This window comes from Armigeres subalbatus, unplaced genomic scaffold, assembly GCF_024139115.2.
Source record: "Armigeres subalbatus isolate Guangzhou_Male unplaced genomic scaffold, GZ_Asu_2 Contig826, whole genome shotgun sequence".
In the NCBI taxonomy this organism is placed as follows: domain Eukaryota; kingdom Metazoa; phylum Arthropoda; class Insecta; order Diptera; family Culicidae; genus Armigeres; species Armigeres subalbatus.
The window spans coordinates 22,254-46,260 of record NW_026943619.1 but is presented as its reverse complement, the minus strand read 5'-3'; the positions used below and the strand labels follow the sequence as shown (position 1 = coordinate 46,260).

The 24,007-nt window shown below is 43.8% G+C and overlaps 1 protein-coding gene across 1 annotated transcript; it reads right to left on the bottom strand.

Annotated features, from left to right (window-relative positions):
- Positions 1–2,216: 2,216 nt before the first annotated feature.
- Positions 2,217–23,585, bottom strand: LOC134204699 (uncharacterized; the record flags this gene model as incomplete). Its single annotated transcript, XM_062679480.1, has 2 exons — positions 2,217–3,282; positions 23,442–23,585. Coding segments are annotated over 2 exons (464 nt in total), but the record flags the coding sequence as incomplete, so codon positions are not given.
- Positions 23,586–24,007: the final 422 nt, after the last annotated feature.

The following is a 24,007-nucleotide window of genomic DNA, read 5'->3' as shown; positions in this document are numbered from 1 at the left end:
GGTCAACCGGGCGGGTTCCGAGCCCGAGGACGGAAAGGGGTCCTCGTCAAGGCTGGGGTAGGCGTAGGCACCGCGTCGGCAAGTCCCTCTGTGTGTTGGCGAACAGACCCTATCGCAGAGAGGTCAATTTGGGGTGCACGCGGCATCATCATTCTTGATACCAGTCGTGCAGAGGGAAGCAGGCCTTCCGAGGACATAGGGCGTGATAAAGCCACTTGGAAAGCCGGCAATGCGCTGGCACGATACCATGGTGTTCTTCTAAAAAAGCGAGTCACGATGTTCGGTGCTGCAAGGACACGCAGCTATCCTCGAGGGTGCGTTGTGCACTGCCCCCCCTTTGAAGCATTACTTTCTGGTTGTACCGAAGGGACTATGGGCTTGGCGGCAATGGAAACGGTTTAGCGGGTCGAGGATGTAGTCCTGTCTCCCTCTTTTGCTGTCGGAGGTGGTCCCTAACCCCGCACTTCCTGGACAACCCAGGATGTCTGTTGAGCAGATTCCCCCTCCATTGCTTAGGAAGAAAAAAAAATAATCAAACACTCATATAAATATACAGGCTTACTGTTATATGGTTGGGTACCCGGGTACCTCGTCACCCGTTCAAGGAGTATAAATAGTTCTCGACCCCTAATAAGCGCTCTAATCGCAACCTAGACCTCAAAGTTTGCCCATCGCTTCGTCTCAACATTCTACGAGATGTCTGAAAGTTTCATTAGTATTTGAACTTACCTACAACAAGTTATTTAAGTTTCAATATCAGAATGGGTACCCGGGTACCCCGTCACTCACATAAGGTTTAAAGCTGAACTTGATACTCGTGTTCCTATATAAATCTCGATCCTTACTACAGTTATCAATAACGCAGCTTCATCAATCAAACATTCCGAAAACCACTGCATTGCAGTAGTTGAACGACGAACAAATCACGCAGAAAACTTCTCCGGGCCATTGAACGCGCAAAAAAAAAATACCGAAACATCATCTCGATATGGTCCTCACTTTAGAAGTTGATTAAGCAGCACGCAACAGCTGTCGACAAATTATCAGAAAGGCATAAAATAAATCATGGACAGAGTTTCTCCACTTTATAACGAGAACCAGGCTGCTACAGAGATCCGGAGGTGAATAAACAGTATGCAGGGCAAAAGACGGTACAAGGGAATGGCCATCAAGGAGCATTAATGAATAAAGCTTCCAGTGAATGATTAAATTTGTCATGATTAAATCATTCAACTATATGATTAAAGATTATGATTAATGATTTATTCATTTTTGACAATGATTAACGATTATGATCAATGAATAACACTTTTAAAGTATGATTAACGATTACCGATCGTGATTAAATATTGACACAATATGTGTATGATTAATGATTAACGATAGATATGATTAATGATTAATGATTATGAATAATCAAATTGGATGATTTGCATAGTGATCAATAGTCAACTAACCTTTCTACAAAATTGGTTCATTAAAAGTACAAAGAATATATGATTATGATTAAAGAATAATGAATAAAAGCGATGTATGCAATATGATTAAAATTGATAATTAATGAAAAACTCAAAACGATTATGAACATGATTAGTGATCAATGATTAAATGTTAAATTTGGTGATTAACGATTAGTGATTAATGATTAAATCATATTTTTGTATGATTATGATTAATGAATAATGATTAAATTACCCATTATTCATTAATCATGATTGAATTTATGATTAATCACTAATGCTCTGCATCAAGGTAAACGCCACAGCGACCAAAGATCCACAAGTAATCGCGGATGACATGACAGAATATTTCCCTCTTCCAGAGGGTCTTTCTGGATTTTTTAGATCTCTTCCGGGGTTTCATATGAAAACTTTTCAAGTTTTCTCAAGAGAACTCTTTTCCGGATTCCTCCGGATGTTCGTTCAAAAACATCGCACAGAGATCCTTCAGAATGAATTTGTGAAAGCATTCCTGTAAGATTTTGTGAAGAAATTTCCGTAGGAAAGCTGATGGGAATTTTAGAAGAAATTTCTTCGATTGCAAGATAAAATCATCGATGGATATTCCTGGATGGGAGGAAATATGAATTATGAAAAATAGAAATATGAAATATGAAAAAAAAAAAATGATTTGAATAAGATCAGAAAGGGTATTTATCAAAGAATCAAACTGCCATTGAAATCCAATGTTTTATTTTAAATTTTATTTGAAGTATGTATAATTCTATCTCGTATAATAAATAGAGTCTAAAATGCTAAACTGATGAATGAATTTTATCGTAGATTTATTTTTATGTGTTTTTCTTGATTTGTTTTTTCGATTATCTACACAAAGCCACAATATTTAGGAAATATGTTTATGATAATCTGAATTACAGAAGATGCACTATCCTAACTTTTGATTCAATCGAATGTGCTACTCGAACCAAACGAGAGATTTTTTTAAATTTGAAATGTTACTTTAGGGATAATAAAGTACGTCTTGTTCTTAGCTTATTTTTTCTCGTCTTACTATAAAAGAATTTTGATATGTTTCTCAATCCGAATAATGTGCAGATCAGTACAAATATGAATTGCCTTGTCATTTTTTTGCACTACAGTAGAAAAGCGACATTAAAAATATCTATGATTTTTGTTCACTATGATCTAAGATACTTGAAAAATACACACAGCTTGGCGCTCGATTTAATCTTACTGTCTAGTACTTGCAATATGTTTTTCGTATTTTGGGATGGTGCAGACGTAGATCACATAAAGGCATGATTTGTTTCATATACGAGAGAGGAAATTCGGTCCATTTCAAGGCAAAATACTTGCACTAAGCTTGTTTTTTTATCATCTGTGTTAGCACATGAGTTAGCAATCACAATCATACTTAGCGAAGAGCTTATCCTAAAGCTAAATTTGTGTGTTATATTGCGTAATGATAAAAGCGGATTCAGAGCATCAATCGAAAATCGAGTTTATATGTCGACAAGCCAGTAGTTGCCTAATTTCCGGAGTATCGTACAGCCGAAGACAGCGGTCAGCATTGGTATCAACAGGGGCGAGGAAAAGATCGCAGCAATAGCGCCACTACAGTGGCGGTAGTCATGCTTATCCTCGACGTATCCAATCTCCTTATCACACAGGCACATCTTATAGTTGGTGTTGTTGTTATGCAGCATGTTACTGGTCATAAAGGTTTTACTGGTCACTAGCGTGGTAGTTTTGGTAATGTTCTTTATCGCGCAAATCATTCCAATGTCGCACTGCAGGGTGTCGGTGCAGAGGTGGTTAAGACCTGTAATAAAAAGGATACTATGAGTGTGCATGCCATATCAATCTGGTAGATCAAAACAAGGGAGAAACTTAGTGTACAATGTAAAGAGTGGTCGAAAAAAAAAACATTCATGCAAATCTCGTCAATTGGACCGGGAATCAAAGATTATCGGTGGGAGATGGCCCGAAAGGCCAAAAATATCTAGAACGCGAATTCGGAGAAGTGGTTCTCATCGCAAGCACTTCACACTGCCACTTTTACTCCAATGTTGGTAACAGAGAAAAATGTGGAGTTGGCTTCATTATTAGAAAGAGAAGCTCTTTGGTATTCCTATATAAAATTGTCGCAATTTGCACGAGAAACGTCACAATTTTCACAAATTTTTACAAAAAAACAATTCTTAACTTCTACAGGAAAAACTTCGGAAATTTATGAAAAAGTTCCTGTTGAGTATTCTTCGAAATTTGCACAGAAAATTCTTGATAATTGTAGGAGAGTGCATCGTTGGCTTTCTCAGTCTAGAATAATAAAGACGGCTAGTTTGACATGGCCAACGGCAAAACAGCAAATTCTTAAGAATTTCCGCGGGAGATTCTAACGAGTTAACAAGAAAAACTCTCTGGAATGTTACCGAAAAATGTTCCGTAAGTTTAACGGAAACTTTTTTAGAATTTCTGAGGAGAATTGTTCGAAATGTCTCAACGAATATTCGAAATTATTGGATTTTAAGGGGAAATTCCTTGTACAGTAGACGTTCGGTAACTAAAATTTAGAAAAATATTTTAAGCTCTTTTAGTGGAATGTATTCAACCGTACTCTCCATTTAATTCCACCAATTATTTTCGATATCTTTGCAGATACGTATTTCGACCACAACTGTGTGGTCGTCTTCAGTGTCTCGTACTTGACTCGACTTTAATCCGTGTTGCAGTTCGGGTGAGATCAAACCATATTTTAACGTTTTTTTGTTCAATATATATTTATATCTATTACACATATTCATTATTTATGGCCGCCATTTTATCACCTCCTACGTCTGTGAAAGCTGTTTCGATTCCGAGCGCTTTCTTAAGCAGAGATAGGACTATTATAAAATAACAACACTTGTAAGGACGTGGCCAGGTGTGTTGAGAAAATCGAGTCCGCCTAATTGTAGATTTTAGCGGAATTTACAATGACCGTGGATATGTTTATCTCCAACTCTATCTACGATTTGTGCAAGGGTTCGTGCTATGCTATGCTGACATTTTTTACCAAACGGCATTTTTCGTCAAATGATCTATATTCGGTCAAACGACATTTTCATCCGAACGGCATATTCATCCAAATAACCCGAACCCGAACCCAAATAACCCGGCCACGGAATTTTGTCCAATGGTCCAATGGACAAAAGACCATTTCGCCAAACAAATGGCCATTTCTGACCATATTACCCGTTCAGTACGAGGTTCAGTCATTGAAATTTGGCCGTATGACGTATGACGCGTTGGACAAAATGACATTTTCGGTCAAATGGCACATTCTATCAAAAAACTATTTCTGCTAAACGGCATTTTTAGCCAACGATCGTTTCGGCCGGACAACCTGTTATGCAGCGTACACACCAGTCAAGCAGTCTGACGAACATTGACTCCGCCCCATGCAAACGCTTCGGTTCGAACAACCATTTCACAGTTGGCTGCTCAGTTGGAAAAAAATAAAACGGTTTGATTTTGGTTTAAGTTGTAGGGGGCGGAGTCAAGGTTCGCCGAACATGTTTGAGCATTTGTAGTGAAGTTGCACAAATCCCCATACATTTTTTGATGGTTGGTGCTCAAGTTGGCGCTTCAGTCTTTCGTGTATGATATTGTTGGTCGAATAAATTGATTGTTCGTGCCGCTGTTGGTAAAACTTGATGGATGTTTGAATAAACGAGAGGTGGAGTCAATGTTGGTCTAACTGCTTGATCGTGTGTACGTTCCATTAGGGCAAACGGCTTTTTCGGCCAAATTACCAGTTCGGCCGTCTGTCGCTTTCGGTCAATGGAACTTACCAAGAATTGCTAATCGAAAATAGAAAGAATTTTCTGAAGAAAACCAAAAAAATCCTACAAAATTCCAAGCATTTTTCCGATGTTTTAAAGTAGGCTATGCCAAACTAGCCGTTTAGTGATGATCTTCTCCCTGCGAAAAATCACTCTAATAAAGGATAAAACAAAATTAACCGCCCTTATTACTCAAGATTGGGGAAGTCAACGTTAAAGTATCTTTTTTCCAGTCACAATTTTTTGTGTGAATTTCAAAGAATACTCAACAGAAGCTCAAAAGGAACTTTCCGTGGATATTCCAAATATTTTCCTGTAGCAATTTGGAAAAACTTCCCGTGAAAATGCACGGCAAATACTGGGTAAAGCGTACCATTGATACTTCGCGTACCTGAAGGAATAAAATAGACCCCATCTTGCGGTCCTTAGCCTCTTACCCAGCAACTCCTATCCCTATCTCCCCGTGGTGCTGGCCGGGATACGAGCAACCTTAGGGAAGACCACTGCGACGAAAAGGGACTAGCGATTGGAAACTCGGTTCGTGGAACTGCAAATCTCTCAACTTCATCGGGAGCACACGCATACTCGCCGATGTGCTCAAGGATCGTGGATTCGGCATCGTAGCGCTGCAGAAGGTTTGTTGGGAGGGATCAATGGTACGAACGTTTAGAGGTAATCCGTAATCATACCATCTACCAGAGCTGCGGCAACACACACGAGCTGGGAACAGCTTTCATAGTGATGGGCGATATGCAAAGGCGCGTGATCAGGTGGTGGCCGATCAATGAAAGAATGTGCAGGTTGAGGATCAAAGGCCGGTTCTTCAACTTCAGCATAATCAACGTGCATATCCCACACTCCGGAAGCACTGATGATGATAAGGACGCATTCTACGCGCAGCTGTAACGTGAGTACGACAGCTGCCCAAGCCACGACGTCAAAATCATCATAGGAGATTTGAACGCTCAGGTTGGCCAAGAGGAGGAGTTTAGACCGACTATTGGGAAGTTCAGCGCTCACCGGCTGACGAACGAAAACGGCCTACGACTAATTGATTTCGCCGCCTCCAAGAATATGGCCATTCGCAGCACCTACTTCCAACACAGCCTCCCGTATCGGAACACAGTCGACGGAACGATTGGTTCGACGAAGAGTGCAGACAGATTCTGGAGGAGAAGGACGCAGCGCGGTCGATCGCACTGCAGCAAGGTACCCAGCAGAACGTGGAAAGTTATAGACGGAAGCGGAGACAGCAGACCCGCCTTTTTCAGGAGAAGAAACGCCGCCTGGAAGAAGCGGAGTGCGAGGAGATGGAATAGCTGTGCCGTTCTCAAGAAACACGCAAGTTCTACCAGAAGCTCAACGCATCCCGCAAAGGCTTCGTGCCGCGAGCCGAAATGTGCGGGGATAAGGATGGGAGTATCTTGACGGACGAACGTGTGGTGATCGAAAGGTGGAAGCAGCACTACGAGGAACATTTGAATGGCGCTGAGAGTACAGGCAGTGAAAGTCAAGGCAACGGAGGAGATGACTACGTCAGTTCAGCGGACGATGGAAGCCAACCAGCCCCCACCTTGAGGGAAGTTAAGGATGCCATCCAACAGCTAAAGACCAATAAAGCAGCTGGTAAGGATGATATCGGAGCTGAGCTCATCAAGATGGGCCCGGAAAAGCTAGCCACTTGCATATACTAAATGAACAGCTACCGGAGAAGTGGAAGGAAGGGGTTATATGCCCCATCTACAAGAAGCGCGACAAGCTGGAGTGTGAAAACTTTCGAGCGATCACCATCCTTAATGTCACCTACAAAGTGATATCCCAGATCATCTTCCGTCGTCTGTTACCATTAGTGAATGCTGATTGTGCCAAAAGTGAATTATATTATATTTTGAAATTATGTTGCGAGAACCACCCCAGCGTGTGGCCACTCACTCTCGCAGTTTACCTCCGTCGGTCGCCTTAACTGCTCTATTGCTAGGTAGGTGCCGATCGCCTCACGATCGTCTGTTGCTCTGCTCGACACCACCTCTACTGCGTAGAGGCAGCAGAACAGCAAACAGCTGATAGATAGTTAGCAATAAACCTCCGCCGCGATCGGTACTTTCATACGGAAATATACACCGCTTGTACTTTGTTCCCAAAATAAAGTGTGTAGTTCGTTCAAATCAAAGGCAATAAAGAGCAGTTTTGTATATCGCGTAAACCTAGTGTACTCCATATTGTGCATATCACCGCGCACCTTTCGACCGGGTTGATAACGCGTAAATCGCTCTATGTGCGTGAACATATTTGGTCCTTCGAACCGGATCAACCGCGGTTAAGGACTTTTGTGCGCGGTTCGATTGTGTTTCGCGGAAGAAAGGACACTAGTGCGGACAATAAGTGCCTTTGTGGAGTGCAAACAAAGTGCAAAGAAATTCGCCATTTCGAGTGATTCGTTGGCGCGCTGGGATTGCCATCTTGGGTGGCGAAGAATAAATTCAAGTTTGGATGCGGATTACTATTGCGGAAGATTGGTGCTGAGCTGTTGCTGTGAAAGCGAATCCTTGGCAGGCAATTGGCGAATCGTCGTAGAGTGGGTGGCGACTTTTGAGCGAACCGATTTGGGCGACTACGGACTGGCTGCAGATAAAGGGAAGTACACCATTGCATGTGTGGTCTGTGGCTTGCGATGCATGACGGGAGCCATTAGACTGTGGGTTGGATACACTGTGCGACGATTAAAAATAAATTCCATTTTGCATGCGAAATATTGTGTTTTTGATCGAAGTGAATCTGGTCCCTGTGGTTCGTTCGTTGCTAGTTGGTCTTGGATTCCGCTGATACCTGGTTGGCTCGATTTCCGTTGGTTGAATTCCTTTCGCTGTTGTCAATTTGGGTGGTCAGTTCGTCTCGCGGCGCGTGGAACATACGGTCGATTTGTTGTCATCAGTGCAGTGTGCAGCCGGAGGAGATAGAATAGTGCAGTGTAGTGTTCCCAGTGCAAACGAACTTCTTAGTGCAGACTTTGTACAGTGATTTCGGGGTGACTAACGAGTGACTAAGTGACAATCATGCCCGAAGACTTAAGAAGTTTGCTTAAGAAGGAGAAGCGCCTTCTGAACAGTTTAGTGCTGGTGGAGAAGTTCGTGCAAGACTTTGACGAAGAACGAGACAAAAAAGAAGTTGAAGTTCGTTTGCAGCTGTTGGAAAATTGTGTGTCTGAGTTTTTTGTGGTGCGTGATAAAGTGGAGGTGTTGCTGGATGAAGCTGCTGATGAGGCAACCGCCAATCCAGATGAACCGGAGAAAGCTCGCAAAGTAAGGCTGGAGAGTGAATCGAGGAAGCGAGAAGAAGACAATTTAGCCATCGCTACGGACGTGGAGAACCGCTTCTGCAAGGCTAAGGCCGCGTTGGTGGATCGGCGTGTTAGAAAACCGCCAGGGAATTCTTCGTCAATCGTGGCTACCGGAACAAGCATTTCTAGGGTGAAACTTCCGGAGATAAAGCTCCCAACGTTCGACGGCAGGCTACGAGACTGGGTGTCATATCGCGATGCATTCAGAAGCCTCATTCACGAGAACCGAGATCTCACCGACATGGACAGGTTCACATACCTTCGATCGTCGCTAACTGGCGATGCTCTTCAAGAGATAAGCTCCGTCGAACTTTCTGCTGCCAATTACCCGGTGGCGTGGACTGCACTTGAAGATCGCTACCACAACCAGAAGCTCATCGTCAAGGCATACCTGGATGCCATCTTCAGAATTGAGCCGATGCGGAAGGAAAGTTTCGAAGCGCTGAGCCAGCTTATAAGCGACTTCGAGAAAAACCTTCAGATGCTGCAGAAAATGGGGCAGAACACCGACGGCTGGAGCACGATTCTAGTGCACATGGTTTGCTCAAGGTTGGATGGAGTCACGCTGCGATTTTGGGAATCGTCGCACAACTCCAAGGAAGTGCCTGCCTACCGGAACTTGATAAACTTTCTGAAGAATCAATGTGCGGTTCTTCAATCAGTTGGATCGAGTCATTCAGTCTCCGTCGATATCAAGAAGCCGAAAGTAAGCGTCAGCCATTCTTCTACGTCCAGTGGTCGGTGTTGCTTTTGTTCCGAACCATTTCATCCTGTGTTTTCGTGCAAGCGATTCCTGAAGCTGAAGATCTCGGAGCGGTACGATGCAGTGCGGAGAAACGGCCTGTGTATGAACTGCTTATCGTCAGGTCATTTTGCCCGGAACTGCAGCAAAGGTTCGTGTCGTCAATGCGGGAAGAAGCATCATTCCCTTCTCCACACAGAGATGAACAGTGGCATCACGAAGTCATCCGTTTCACAGACGACGAAGAGACCCCCAAGTGAACACCACCAACAGACACAGCATACGCAATCGGAACCACCAACACACCAGAAAGCACCAACCACAAACCACACCGAACCTTCCACTTCATTGCCAGCTGTCAATACACAATCGCATAGCACCAACCCACAGTTCGCCACAGACTATCCAAACACACTGCAACACACCACAGCCCTACCAACACAAACCAAGACCTCCACACGTCAAGTTCTTCTCTCCACTGCCATTGTGCGGATCTGCAATGCCAACGGAAGCTCGATGCTTGCCAGAGAACTACTCGATTCCTGCTCGCAGTATTGTTTTATTTCGTCCGAGTTTTGTCGACGCATGAAGCTTGAAGAGTTCCCGAATTATCTACCGGTGAAGGGCATCGGTAATACCGGGAGCGTGTCGAAGAAAGCTGTTAGCGGAACAATCAGCCCACGTTTCGATAGCATTTCGGAGTTCTAGGAAGTTATGCGGTTCAACGTCTTGCCGAAGCTGACGATCCCACTCCTATGTGAAGGGTTCGAAACTTGCCAGTAGAATCTCCCGGAGAGCAACGTATTAGCTGATCCTGAGATCTACCACACATCGGACATCGATATGATAATCGGTGCCGAGTATTACCTCGACCTGCTGCAGGAAGGAAGGTTCAGGCTCAGCGAGAACGGCCCAACATTCCAAAATACTGTTTTCGGTTGGGTTGTATCCGGACGTATTCCTAGTAGCTCGATCTCCGTACCCGCCACATCCACCGCGTTGTGTTCCATGTCCGATCTTCAAGAACAGCTCACTCGTTTCTGGGATCTCGAGAGCTGTCATCTAGCGAGTACCTATTCCGTGGAAGAGTCCACATGTGAGGAGTTGTTCAAGAAAACCACTACACGCGACGTAGATGGTCGTTTCATCGTGAACCTGCCTAGGAAGGACCACGTAATCGGTCAGCTAGGTAGCTTAGTCTGGAGAGAAGGCTATCGAACAACCCTCAGTTGAAGAAGCAGTATTGCGAGTTTATGAGGGAGTACGTGACAATGGGGCACATGGAAAAGATACGCGAAGAAGATTTCTCTGGGGCGGCACACTACTTTTTGCCTCATCACGCCGTCTTGAAGCCGGAGAGCACAACAACAAAGTTGCGAGTAGTATTTGATGCTTCGTGCAAAACTTCGTTTAGTCTTTCGCTCAACGACGGGCTAATGATTGGCCCTGTGGTCCAGGACGACCTAATCTCGATTCATGCTCGATTCCGTCTGCACCGGATCGGCATTGTGGCAGATGTTACAAAAATGTATCGGATGATCAAGATGTGCCCACGTGATCAAAAATTGCAGCTGATTTTGTGGAGGAACGACACCGACGAACCTATCGAAGTGTTTCAGCTCACGACCGTTACGTACGGCACCGCTTCCGCTCCTTTTCTAGCTACACGTTGTATGGTTCAGCTAGCAGAAGACGGAGAAGATACACATCCAGGTGCAGCAAAGGTGCTGCGGAAAGATTTTTACGTCGACGATATGATCACTGGCGTCGACAACCCCGAAGAAGGAAAACGGCTAGTCGAAGACACAATCGCCCTCACAGACTCCGCTGGATTCACACTACGCAAGTGGAACTCCAACTGTGAAGAGGTGTTAAGGGAGTTGCAGCCTGATCGTTGTGATCATCGAGCGGAATTCGAAATGGACTCGTCACCTCCAATTTCAACCGTGAAAACGTTGGGTCTCGTCTGGTGCACCAGAACCGACAACTTCCGTTTCACCATGCCCGAGTGGAATACAACGTCGGTGGTTACAAAACGAGTTGTGATTTCCGACGCGTCCAAGCTCTTCGATCCATTGGGTCTGATAGGGCCAGTCGTCGCCGAAGCTAAAATCTTTATCCAGACACTGTGGAAGCTGGAACTAAACTGGGATGACCCGCTCCCAGAAAACCTTCAGACCTTTTGGTTGGACTACCGACGGAATCTTAGTTCTCTGGAATCCATTAGCATTCCACGATGGGTTGGGTATACCCAAGAGTGTGTCGCAACCGAATGGCACGGATTCTGCGACGCTTCAGATAGCGCATACGGCGCTTGTTTGTATCTCCGCTGTACTTACGCGGACGGCTCTGTGCGTGTCCAGCTAATGATGGCCAAGTCACGAGTAGCGCCACTAGAGGACCTGAAGAAGAAGAAACGTAGGCAGACTACGCCCCGTCTTGAACTGTCATCCGCCCTGCTTCTCAGTCATTTGTACGAGAAAGTCAGTCAAGCCACCTCACTGGTAATTCCGTCGTACTTCTGGACCGATTCCAACATCGTAAAATTCTGGATTGCGTCGGCACCATCGCGATGGCAAACCTTTGTGGCGAATAGGGTATCCGAGATCCACCACCTGACGAAATGCGGCGTGTGAATTCATGTCGCAGGCATTGAGAATATCTAGCAGACGTTCTTTCGCGAGAAATTCCAGCAGCCACCCCCCCCCCCTGGAGTACAAGCCAATCTGGTTCAACGGACCTGTTTGGTTGCATCAAGGTCAAAAAAGCATCTGGCGTGCAACCCCTGATGTCAGCGTTGAACAGATTGATCCATCCTCTCTTGAAATACGGAAATATGTAGCCCTGCCACTGCAAGTCGTTGCACCAGGCTAAATATTCTCCCTACGGTCTTCACTATTCTCTCTCGTTCTACTGGTTGCTTTATTGCATCGATGCCTTTACAACTCGCAAAAAAAAACAAACCGAAACTCCAGGAAACTTGGCTACATCAGCACGCAAGAACATGAAGATATTCTGCTGCGACCCAAGAAGAATGCATTCCCCAGAAGATTGCAAGTATGTCCCGGGACGATCAGGTAACGGACTCCTATAGAATATCATCACTCCACCCCATACTACGAGATGGTATACTCTGCGTTGGCGATCGGCTCCGGAATGCGAACTGTTTCGCAAAACCGGAAGCATCCAATTATCATTGATCCACGTCATCCTCTCGCCACGTTGGTAATCCGCCATTACCACGTGAAATTGCTTCACTCCGGACAACAAGTCGTCATCGCAAGCGCCAGAGAAAGATTCTGGATCCCCAACATCCGAAACCTGGTGCGTAAAGTTCTCCACGAATGTGTCACCTGCTTCCGCGTTAGACCAAGATGTTTGGAACAACTGATGGCTGAACTGCCACCAGAAAGGGTTACACCGGCACCGCCATTCCTGAAGGTCGGTGTGGATTACTGCGGTCCGTTTCTAGTTTCCTACCCTCATCGCCGAAGTACTCCAGTTAAATGCTTCGTTGCGGTATTCGTCTGCCTTGTAACGAAGGCAGTTCATGTAGAACTAGTCTCCGATCTCACAACGGAGGCGTTTTTGGCAGCACTAAAACGTTTCACCGCCCGGCGAGGACGACCGGTCCTCATAATGTGTGACAATGGCACGAATTTCGTTGGAGCAAAGCGGGAACTTCGACAGCTGTTGAACTTGTTCGAGCAGCAGCAATTCCTGAACGCCGTAGCTTGCAAAGCCGCGAATGAAGGGATTGAATTCAAGTTCATCCCAGCAAGGTCGCCGAACTTTGGCGGTCTTTGGGAAGCAGCCGTGAAGTGCTTCAAGAACGCTTTCATCGGAACCCGGACGCTGTTGTACGATGAAATGCAAACCGTGCTCACGCAGATCGAAGCTGTTTTGAACTCCAGACCCCTCACTCCGCTCAGTAACGATCCTGGAGATTTCGAAGCGCTCACACCTGGGCATTTTCTGATACAGCGTCCACTAATTGCCATCGCTGAACCCGATCTGGACAATTTTCCAACCAACCGTCTCTCCGTCTGGCAACGGGCGCAGGACTTTTCCCAGAAGCTGTGGAAAACGTGGACCACATTGTACCTTTCCGACCTGCACAACCGCACAAAGTGGACACGCCAACGTGACAACATTTCCGTCGGCACTATGGTGCTGCTGATAGACGAGCGGCTTCCGCCGCTGAAATGGAATTTGAGTCGTGTGACTGCCATTTTCCGTGGCTCAGACGAGAACATCCGTGTAGTAGACGTGCGCACTACGAATGGGGTCTTCCGAAGAGCAATCTCGAAGATTTGCGTACTCCCTATACGGGACAACGCAAACTCAACCAGCGAAGAGGCATAACTCGCCTCCACCGGTGGTGCTTCGGCACCCGCGGAGGTCCTTGTGGCCTCCGCACTCCAGTAAGTTTTGTTTTTTATCAGTATTTCAAAAAGTTATCGGAATGTTTATACCCCATAGCCGCTGTTCTACCGGTCCCGGGTCCCCGGGTCGCATGTTGGTGATGGTAGTTGTGAGCGTCCTCAAGAAGTCCTGTCCATCGAACTCTAGTTAGAGTAATCCGTTTGAGTCGGCCCCGGCTCTATTTTGTTGCATGGCTAATTTGTCACATTTCGCCGAGGTATATCCTGACATCAATCACTGGTCCAGAAGCTGCAGTCTTAATCGAAGTTTGGCCAACTCATCGACAATTCTGTGGCAACCGGATCAGCTCCATGGCGCGGTATGAGCTCACCGCAACCGTCAGGACCCTTGGTAACGATATGGTCGAATTTTCAACCCTTCCCAACCGTTGGACATCGTCACCGCCGCTGGTAGCGGCCGCGGAGGCCACGAGGGCCTCCGCTCCAGGCAAGTTGTTGTATTGTACATAAATCCAAGTGAAAAAGCACCCTCTCATTTTCAGCAACGTTTGAAGCCTTTCCGTCGTCGTCGAGGACAACCACAGGATCACCAGCGATCGATGCCCATTGTCCGTATCCACGAAGCAAATGAATCGACCGCTCCCTGAAGAAGCACTACCGTCATCCGTTTCACCGTCAGCAATCAAGTCGCAGATGTACCACAAGCAAGAACCATCGTGCCAAAGACTATTCCTTGCAGCCGTTTTGTGTACGGCATTCCCGAAGAACCAGCGAGTCATCCTGAAATACAGTCCAGCATTCGAAGAGCAATGTATCCAACGTAGATTAACCGATCATCCTTCAACGTACCATTCATCGCAGAGAACCATCGCTACCATTGAGAGACATCGTCATCCGTCAACGAAGTACAAATTGAAAAATAAGTGTGAAAATTTGAAATTTTAAACCAGAGCTAATTAGTTTAGTATAATAATTGAAATCCGTTGGTTTCAAGGCGGCCGGCTATGATTGTGCCAAAAGTGAATTATATTATATTTTGAAATTATGTTGCGAGAACCACCCCAACGTGTGGCCACTCACTCTCGCAGTTTACCTCCGTCGGTCGCCTTAACTGCTCTATTGCTAGGTAGGTGCCGATCGCCTCACGATCGTCTGTTGCTCTGCTCGACACCACCTCTACTGCGTAGAGGCAGCAGAACAGCAAACAGCTGATAGATAGTTAGCAATAAACCTCCGCCGCGATCGGTACTTTTATACGGAAATATACACCGCTTGTACTTTGTTCCCAAAATAAAGTGTGTAGTTCGTTCAAATCAAAGGCAATAAAGTGCAGTTTTGTTGATCGCGTTAACCTAGTGTATTCCGTATTGTGCATATCACCGCGCACCTTTCGACCGGGTTGATAACGCGTAAATCGCTCTATGTGCGTGAACAAATGAGTTCGTGGAAAGTTATCAAGCTGGCTTCGTTGATGGCCGCTCGACAACGGACCAGATCTTTATTGTACGGAAAATCCTTCAAAAATGCCGTGAATACCAGGTCCCAACGCACCATCTGTTCATTGATTTCAAGGCGGCATACGACAGTATAGACCGCGTAGAGCTATGGAAAATTATGAACGAGAACAGCTTCCCTGGGAAGCTTACCAGACTGGTCAAAGCAACGGTGGATGGTGTGCAAAACTGTGTGAAGATTTCGGGCGAACACTCCAGTTTTTTCGAATCGCGCCGGGGACTAAGACAAGGTGATGGACTTTCGTGCCTGTTGTTCATCATTGCGCTTGAAGGTGTCATGCGGAGAGCCGGGTGTAACAGCCGGGGTACGATTTTGAACAGATCCAGTCAATTTATTTGTTTCGCGGATGACATGGACATTGTCGGCCGGACATTTGCAAAGGTGGCAGAACTGTACACCCGCCTGAAACGTGAAGCAACAAAAGTTGGACTGGTGGTGAATGCGTCAAAGACAAAGTACATGCTTGTGGGCGGAACCGAGCACGACAGGGTCCGCCTGAGAAGCAGTGTTACGATAAACGGGGATACCTTCGAGGTGGTCGATGAATTCGTCTACCTCGGATCCTTGCTAACGGCTGATAACGTTAGTCGTGAAATACGAATGCGCATCATCTGTGGAAGTCGGGCCTACTACGGGCTCCAGAAGAAACTGCGGTCGAAAAAGATTCGCCACCGCACCAAATTTGTCATGTACAAGACGCTTATAAGACCGGTTGTCCTCTACGGACATGAAACATGGACAATGCTCGAGGAGGACTTGCAAGCACTCGGAGTATTCGAGAGACGGGTGCTTAGGACCATCTTTGGCGGTGTGCAAGATGACGGTGTGTGGCGGCGAAGAATGAACCACGAGCTCGCCCAACTCTACGGCGAGCCCAATATCCAGAGGGTAGCTAAAGCCGGAAGGGTACGATGGACAGGACATGTTGCAAGAATGCCGGACAGCAATCCTGCAAAGATGGTGTTCACTTCCGATCCGGTAGATACGAGACAGTGTGGAGCACAGCGAGCGAGGTGGGCAGACCAGGTACAAAACGACTTAGCGAGCGTGGGGCGCATTCGAGGATGGAGAGATGCGGCTTCGAATATCTGATGTTCTAAGTTCTCAAAATCATTCTGAAGTACAGAGCAATTGATCTGTCAAGTCATATAATCTATACAAAACCGGGTCCGGTACAAAACCGATAACAACCCATAGTGCTCATACAGGGCCTTCAGGACCTTGTGTGTGATTTTCCCAACACTGAAGAACAAGTTCTCCAAATTATTCTGGAGCTCGGACTTGCCCGAGCGGCACACATGTTAAACATAGATCACAGTAATTTATATATGACCAAATTCAGTCCAAGCATACTGAACTTTCATCATCAGATTTTGCTATGACTAAATCGAAAATCATATGCATGGCGTTTCGGGGAGTTTTTGGAAGCTGTGCGTTACTATTAGCTTCGTGCCAAGCCTAGCTCACTTGGTACACCAATTGGTTTTAGCTTTAAAATGGTTTTAGCTTTGAAGAATTTAGAACACCAGATCTGGACATACATAAAACGTCAATCGTACATAAGGCGTATAAGGGCCTCCATGGACACCATCGCTTTGTACGGAGCCAAGTTGACTTGATAGTACAAAAGGTGTGAATTTAAGAATGACTTAGAGAACATAGAAGGTTCAACTTGGACATATCTAAAATGTAAATCATACACATGGTCTTTATAGGGACCTGGATGGACATGATGAGTTGCCATAGGTTCTTAACCAACCCAAGCAGTTCAACTTTGGACCTTTGGACCTACTTTGGATCTCTAATGAACATTTCACTGTGTTGCAACTATTCGGAAAGAAACAATCTTTGCGTATGTGGCATTAAATCATTAAACTCTCTTGCAATCTAAAAAGCGCGATGGGTGGAGCCCAAGGACACATCCTTCAATTGCAGTAAAATTGCAATAACGTTACAAAATACTACAATGAAAAAAAAATACAATAAAAATATAAAACTGGATTCGATTTATAGATCTTGTGATTGATGGTTCTCCACTCTACCACAGCACCATTCAAAACTTCGAAGGGACTGCATGTTGAGTCACCATAAAACCATACGATTATGACGTTTTTTACTCGGGTTTCCTGTTACTTGATTGCACCATCACCGGAATAAATTGTGAGTTCTCAAAACGTTGAACGATGCTAAATGACTGAATAGAAACAGAGTGCTTTTTGGAAGAATGTTGCGTGTGCTACTTGGGAAGCGTTATTGACCTGGTAGACCGGCCGTTTGGCCGAATGCCGTTTGGAGAAATTGTTAAAAAAAATTGACCTCAGATTACGAATAGTGAAGAGTGAGAAATGAGAAGTGAGTTATGAGAAGAAGGAAAAGAGAGGTAAGAAGTGAAAAGTTGAAAGACAAAAGTGAGCTGAGCTATGCTATACCTTCTACTTGACTATTCTAGCAGTAACTGCTAGAATTGGAAATGAACGAATAAGCTCGTTTCCAACATCCAATAAGAAAATCTATCACTTGCTTTCTCCTATCTATCACATTGGCAGCTCGTTAACCAAGACGAACCCCTGCCCCTCGAACCTAACCCAAAAATTCCAACAAATTCCGCATGAACTCGTGGCAAGTGCAGAGGTATATTCGGCTTGCAGTGGGCGAGTGATTGCATCATAATTTCCTCCCCCTCACATGCATTCTGACGTGGCAGGCGCCAGTGTGACCTAACAAATGAGATCACCAGTACTTGTACATTGAAGATGAGTGCTAGTTCCAAGTAAACATCTGTTGGTGCTCTGTGCAAGAACAGCTGATCGGTCATAATGTAGTAGCAACTACGGGTAGTCAATTAAGCTCAAACTCAAGCTCCACAGATTGTCATAAGTATCAGTAGTGATGCTTCGAGTTCATAAAAATGCAAAACTTGTGATACCTCTCGCACAGATTTCAAAAGTCCTACCAAGAATCGCGTTTCATGTTATTACATGTGTTACATTAGCCACTCGAAAGCATCAATAATAATCTCGTAAACTATGTCGTTGTCAACAAAATCAAAATTTGTGTTACTGCTCCGTCAATATCAAAAGTTTTGGTATCAACCGCGGAAACAAAACTCTACTAGATAGCCCATTACCAATCCGCAGAATCATTGAAACAGCTGAAAAATCGCAAGTCTGCACATAAATTTAAAAATCATTCATATCTGCTTTACGCGCGCGAGACTCAAACTTTTGTAGACTACACAAGAAAAAGGTCAAATTACAATTACGTCAATAAATATGAAATCCATCATCATCATCATCGAGGCGAACAAAATAGTTTATTACTACCTAAATAATTGAAAAACAATAATAATAATAAATAATATATTAATAATTATAAATTTATCACTGTGTGGCAAAAAACAATAAATGAGGGAAATTCTTCAAAATTCTAAATTCATTGTTCAAAATTGACTCATTCTAACCCCTCACATTGGGGCAAATAAAATAAAGTTCAGCGGTGACGATGCCTCGATTCAATCGTTTGGTTTCGGCTTAGTGTGATACACATTAAAAATAATTGCCTACATTACGGCTCTTACCAACTATGTAAGGCAAATCAACCAAAGCGCATATTATTGGGCTTGGCCCAATCTTACCCCTTTTTAGCGTGTATTGCTCGTTGCCACGAAAAACCAGAACCGCTATATAAAATATCCATGAAATTCTTTGAAACAGCAACACATTATCGTAACATGATAACCAGGTATCCATCGATCTAAAAACGAACAGTGGGTCTGTGACTTAACCGCTAAGTGGACATAGGACTTGACTTGACCATGCGTTTAAGATACATAATATGGCCAAATTTCTCACATCAACTATTTTGGATAAATAATCGGCGTTGCATACCATTCCTCGGCAAAATCTTCTCATCAAACCGACACAGAAATCAAATCTACCTCGAACAAGAATAATCAAAAAAAAAATTCAGGAAGTATCTGTCCGGTCACGAAATATTAGCCACGACAGCCTACTGAAGGACTGCCTGAAATAAACCACAAGTTGGCTCAGCAGGGGATGTAGACTGTATCTCAGCCCTTCACTGAAGAGCCTTCTAATCCGTGCGAAAGCGACTGAAGGAGAACATTATTTTTAACTCTTAGAGCCTTGAAAAAGGCTGTTTGCTTCGGCTAAGTGCAAAAAGTAAGAAAACGATCTTTTCAAATAACCGCGAATTTCTAGTGATGGTATAAAAAAGACTGAATGCTATGCGAGCGAATGCACTTTTCTTTTATACCTTATTTTGAATCTTCTCTGCTTCCCAATTGGTGGGCCAATCAGCTAGTGTCTTGTATCCCGCTTCTTTGTCAGCCAAAGCGTCATCATCATCAACGCATTCGAGAAGGGCTTCTTCTTTTTTACGCTTGTTGCTCGCTGCTGGCGTCTATTTCCTAACGGGACTTTTCGCTAGATACAGGCCAATAAGCCGGGCAAGCGAGCTTAGAATTGCAGTTCAGGTGGGAAGTACGTGTTCTTTTCTGAGACAACATTGTTAGTAGTAGAAGGAAGGAAACACCCGGACATGGGATTTCGGGTGATAAGATTTAGAATTGGTAACATGGGACGATCATTCAGTCACGTTCGCTTTGTGTGCGGTCAGTATCAAACAATGTTTATCTACATATTTTTTTATCAATGCCAAAAAATCCAACATTTGATGAAAAATCGATTGATAGTTTATTAATGTTTGAGCTGTTATCGGTGTTTTTTTATCCAAATAAGATTATGTGAGAGATTTGGACATCTTATGAATCTTTAAAGGCATGGTCAAGCGAAGTCCTTCGTCCACTTCGCGGTTAAATCAGAAAAATTATCCACTGTTAGTTTTGACGCTATTTATGAAAATCACGCATAAAATTTTATCTCTAGAATATTGGATTTGGCACCCAAGTACAATTTCTATCCTGTAGGGTATTGAAAGCATTGATATTAATCTCTATTATTGGCTCTCTGAAGAACCGTTTCTTTTTTGGACATACATGCTGCATCATGTGGCTTTTCTTCAGCCTGTCTCGGCTCAGCACCGATGCCGGCCGGTCTCGGCTCGACTCTGCTGCTGCTGCCGGTATCTGCTCAGATTTGCTGCTTTGTCGGGTCAGTAGGGGGGACTGCTGATGTACTGGATAGGTTTCGGCTGATGATGGTCGCTTCGATGGTGTCGAGCCGAAAAAGCGGTCGGTGCAGACTTCATGCCCTGCTAAAAGGTGTGAGTGCTGTTCAATCGATGATGCGGTTGCTTCGCTTGTCCCGGTCAGAATGAAAGGAAAAAATCGCGTTGTGCTATTTTATGGCTTCTCAGCAGACCCAGCGGCTGCTCATTCGCTGGTGTCTGCACCAATCAGAATGTGGTAATGGAATGATGCAAGAATTATGCGGTACCCATATTTATAGGTTCCCTTGATCTCAATGTTTTTCGTTGAAAACAGTTTCATGCCTATTGAAACAAGTTTTTCGGGTCTTATCAAGCATGGACATGGAAGGCATAAGCCCCGAACGGGGCTTACCGCAGAAATTCGTCCACTGAGACGAACGCTATTAACGTTTAAAATCTTTCAACACGGCGTAACGCGGTCGATTTGAATATTTTGAAATGGCACCCGCTATAGTAAAGAGAGACGTAAGTCCTACGTCAAAACTAGTTATGTAATAGATAGGGTAAGACGGTATAATGCGCCCCACCTGGCCAAAACGCCCCCCTTTGATTTCTAGAAAACTATACCTAACTAAGGGTAAAAATCAGTTGGAACCTATAAATGTTTGTAAAACCATCATACTATGTGAATGTGGAAGTATTTTTCTATTACACAATGAAAATAATAGCAAAATACAAAAAGTTACAGTTTTGATGTAACTTTTCATGCTTGTTTGCTCAACATTCTGGAGCGACTCTAGTATACTGTCCGAAAAACTTGCACTGGAACACTCAGTTGGGCAACAAAATAACTTATCTCAGTGGTTCATATAATATAAAATTGCTTCCATCTTGAAAAATGTAACGATTTTTGGAAATATGTTTCACTGGCCAAAACGCCCCAATGTAGGCAGGACGGTATGCCCTTACCAACTGTACACAAGCGCAGCGAGCCTGCAGCAGTCGCTTCAAAATTGTATGGACAATATTGAAATGTAATTCACACCTGCATAAATGAACTTATGTTGGTTTTTTAATGTCAAGCACATAAGGATTTGTAACCTTTTTATTATGGGATAGATGAAATACTAATGAAGGGCTATGAAACGTGTTTGATTACGGTGGGGCGTATTACCCAGGCACTTTTTGAAATCCAGTTTTTCACGACTTTTCAAAAAAGCTTTTTTTCGTGTTCTCAGTAATATTTTTATATGACTACTCACAAATAATGCATTTGCGACTTGTTGAACTACCAAATAACACAAAGTATCCATAAATTACGTTGAAAAGTAAAAAGTTTTCATTGATATTGCCTTAGGGGGGGCATATTATACCGTCTTACCCTATGTGGGGCATTACTGACACTATTTTAATACGGGTTCATTCGATCAATAGCTTTACACTCAAATTCCAAGCATTATGGTACGAGCACAATTAGTTCTTGGAATTTGTTTTGTGATTTCCTAGACGTGATTTTTAATATAATTTCGAACCGTTTGAAGTCCCAATCTTACCCCCTAGGCCCAATGTCACCCCGGTAATTCAACTATTCGGCCAAATGACCTTTTCGGCCAAATGGCATTAGGCCAAACGGCTTTCGGACAAATGACCCTAAACTACCAAGGGTCTGAACCCCAGAATGGTGTGAACAACCTGGAATTGTTGACTGCAGCACGTTTTCCATCATCTCTAATATAGTTTTGGCATATTTTGAGCAAAAACAGCAATAAGATTGTTTTGCGCGGTAATCTGAGGTCAGTTTTGGAAAACATATTATAGCTGTCGATATGACCATATAAATTCGGATAATAAGTAACTGAGATATTGCTAAGTCAAAACCGGCTTAATTTGACCCGAACACAGTAAAATTGAGTTTTAGATCCCTTGAGGATCTTCGTAGGTCAACATTCAGGAACAAAGTAGGAAATAGGAAAAGTCAGATTTCAAACTTTCACATTGTTGCGATAAAAAGTTATTGCAATCTGAAAATGCGATTCGGGTCATATTGACTCAAACACTGTAGGAAGGTTACCAAAATTAGGTTTACGGATTTCGGTGTCTCGCGTTTTTCATCGGGCTGCTGCATGGATTGAATAGCTCAAATTGCACTAATTGTAGCTCTAAAAAGTAAATGATATAAACGTATATCATTAGAACATTTCCTTATCGTAAAAACATACACCCAACATAAACGAGGACTAAGTTTAGACACAACAGAATAGGATCTGTACTGTTTTGTCAAAGTTGGTATTCAAATGCTTCCTAGCCATCAATATATTGTGTAGGTGAAACCCCCTCTCCCTCAGTCGTAGGACGATAAGTGTTAATACATAACCACGTTCTCATACCGTGAGTACTACCTACAATGTTGAACTCCATAAATCTTAGTCGCCACCCCGCTCACTATCCCCATCGAGAGGCTCCATCCATGGATCGCACTACTTATCAGCAATCTTCCGTGCATGTTATGTGCTCCAGACCAATTTGCCACATACAAGCGTTTTTCTCCGTTGGTACACTACATTTTTGGCAGACGATACAACTTACATGACTAATAGCCGGCAATGTATGCCAACACTTTCCGTGTACCGATCCTCATAATACTGTTGGTTGAATGTGATGAACACGTTGACGCTGTGGTATGTTGTTAGTGCCTTCGCGAGAGGGAGACCTGAGCTGGGCAAGGGCAAAGGTACCTCAAAGTTTTTCTTTGTGTTTATATTTCTAACTAGGTTTCCGATGAACAACGTTGTTCGGAAACTTTTTCCCCCCGGAAGTCTGAGCCATGCCAGTCGTTCAACCGAGCGTTTCGCCATGAAGAATGCAAATTGAAAGCTCCGGTTCAAGCAATTGTTCAATCTTGGTAGCAATTTGGCGAATTTCCTGTGTGTTCTTCTAAGTGGACCTTGGACTCGTCCCAGTTATTCCGCAACCCTCAGCATGGTTGAACGTATGAATGGTATATGATAGCCGTTGACTGGAGCGGATGGCTTAATTTTTGGTACTTACCTTTGTATTTGGCCTTGCAGTATCCATTCTCGGGTGCCTCAAAGTCTCCGCAAAGACAGCGCATTTTTCCGTCCGCGGCTTGCACGCAGCTAGTAGCAACTATCGTGGCACAGTCCGCATGGTTGACACATTCTTTGGCTATCACTGAAACAATAATTAAAAATAGAAAAGGATTTTATTGTCTTTTAGTAGAAACATTTTGTAGTTTTGAGTTTGTTTTAAATTAGTTTGTATTAAATTTTACCTATTTATTAATTATTTCATATTTTCTACTCCTTCAGCCAATTGAAGCACATTAGGACACAATTTGCGGGCAAGGCCGTTCATTGTGGTAGTCATGTTTGTATTCTAAAACGTTCACTAATAATTATTATTTTGTTTCAATTAGCTAAATGCTGAATACTAGAATAGGTGTATTGTCAAAAAATAATTTATAAAATTTGCTTTATTTAGTGGAACGTCGTGATTATAAATTATGAAGCACGAAGCCTCTAAAACTTTGTCATCAAGAGATGAGCCAGCAACTTTGTTATCATGCATAAAAAGTTTATAATAAAACAAATGAG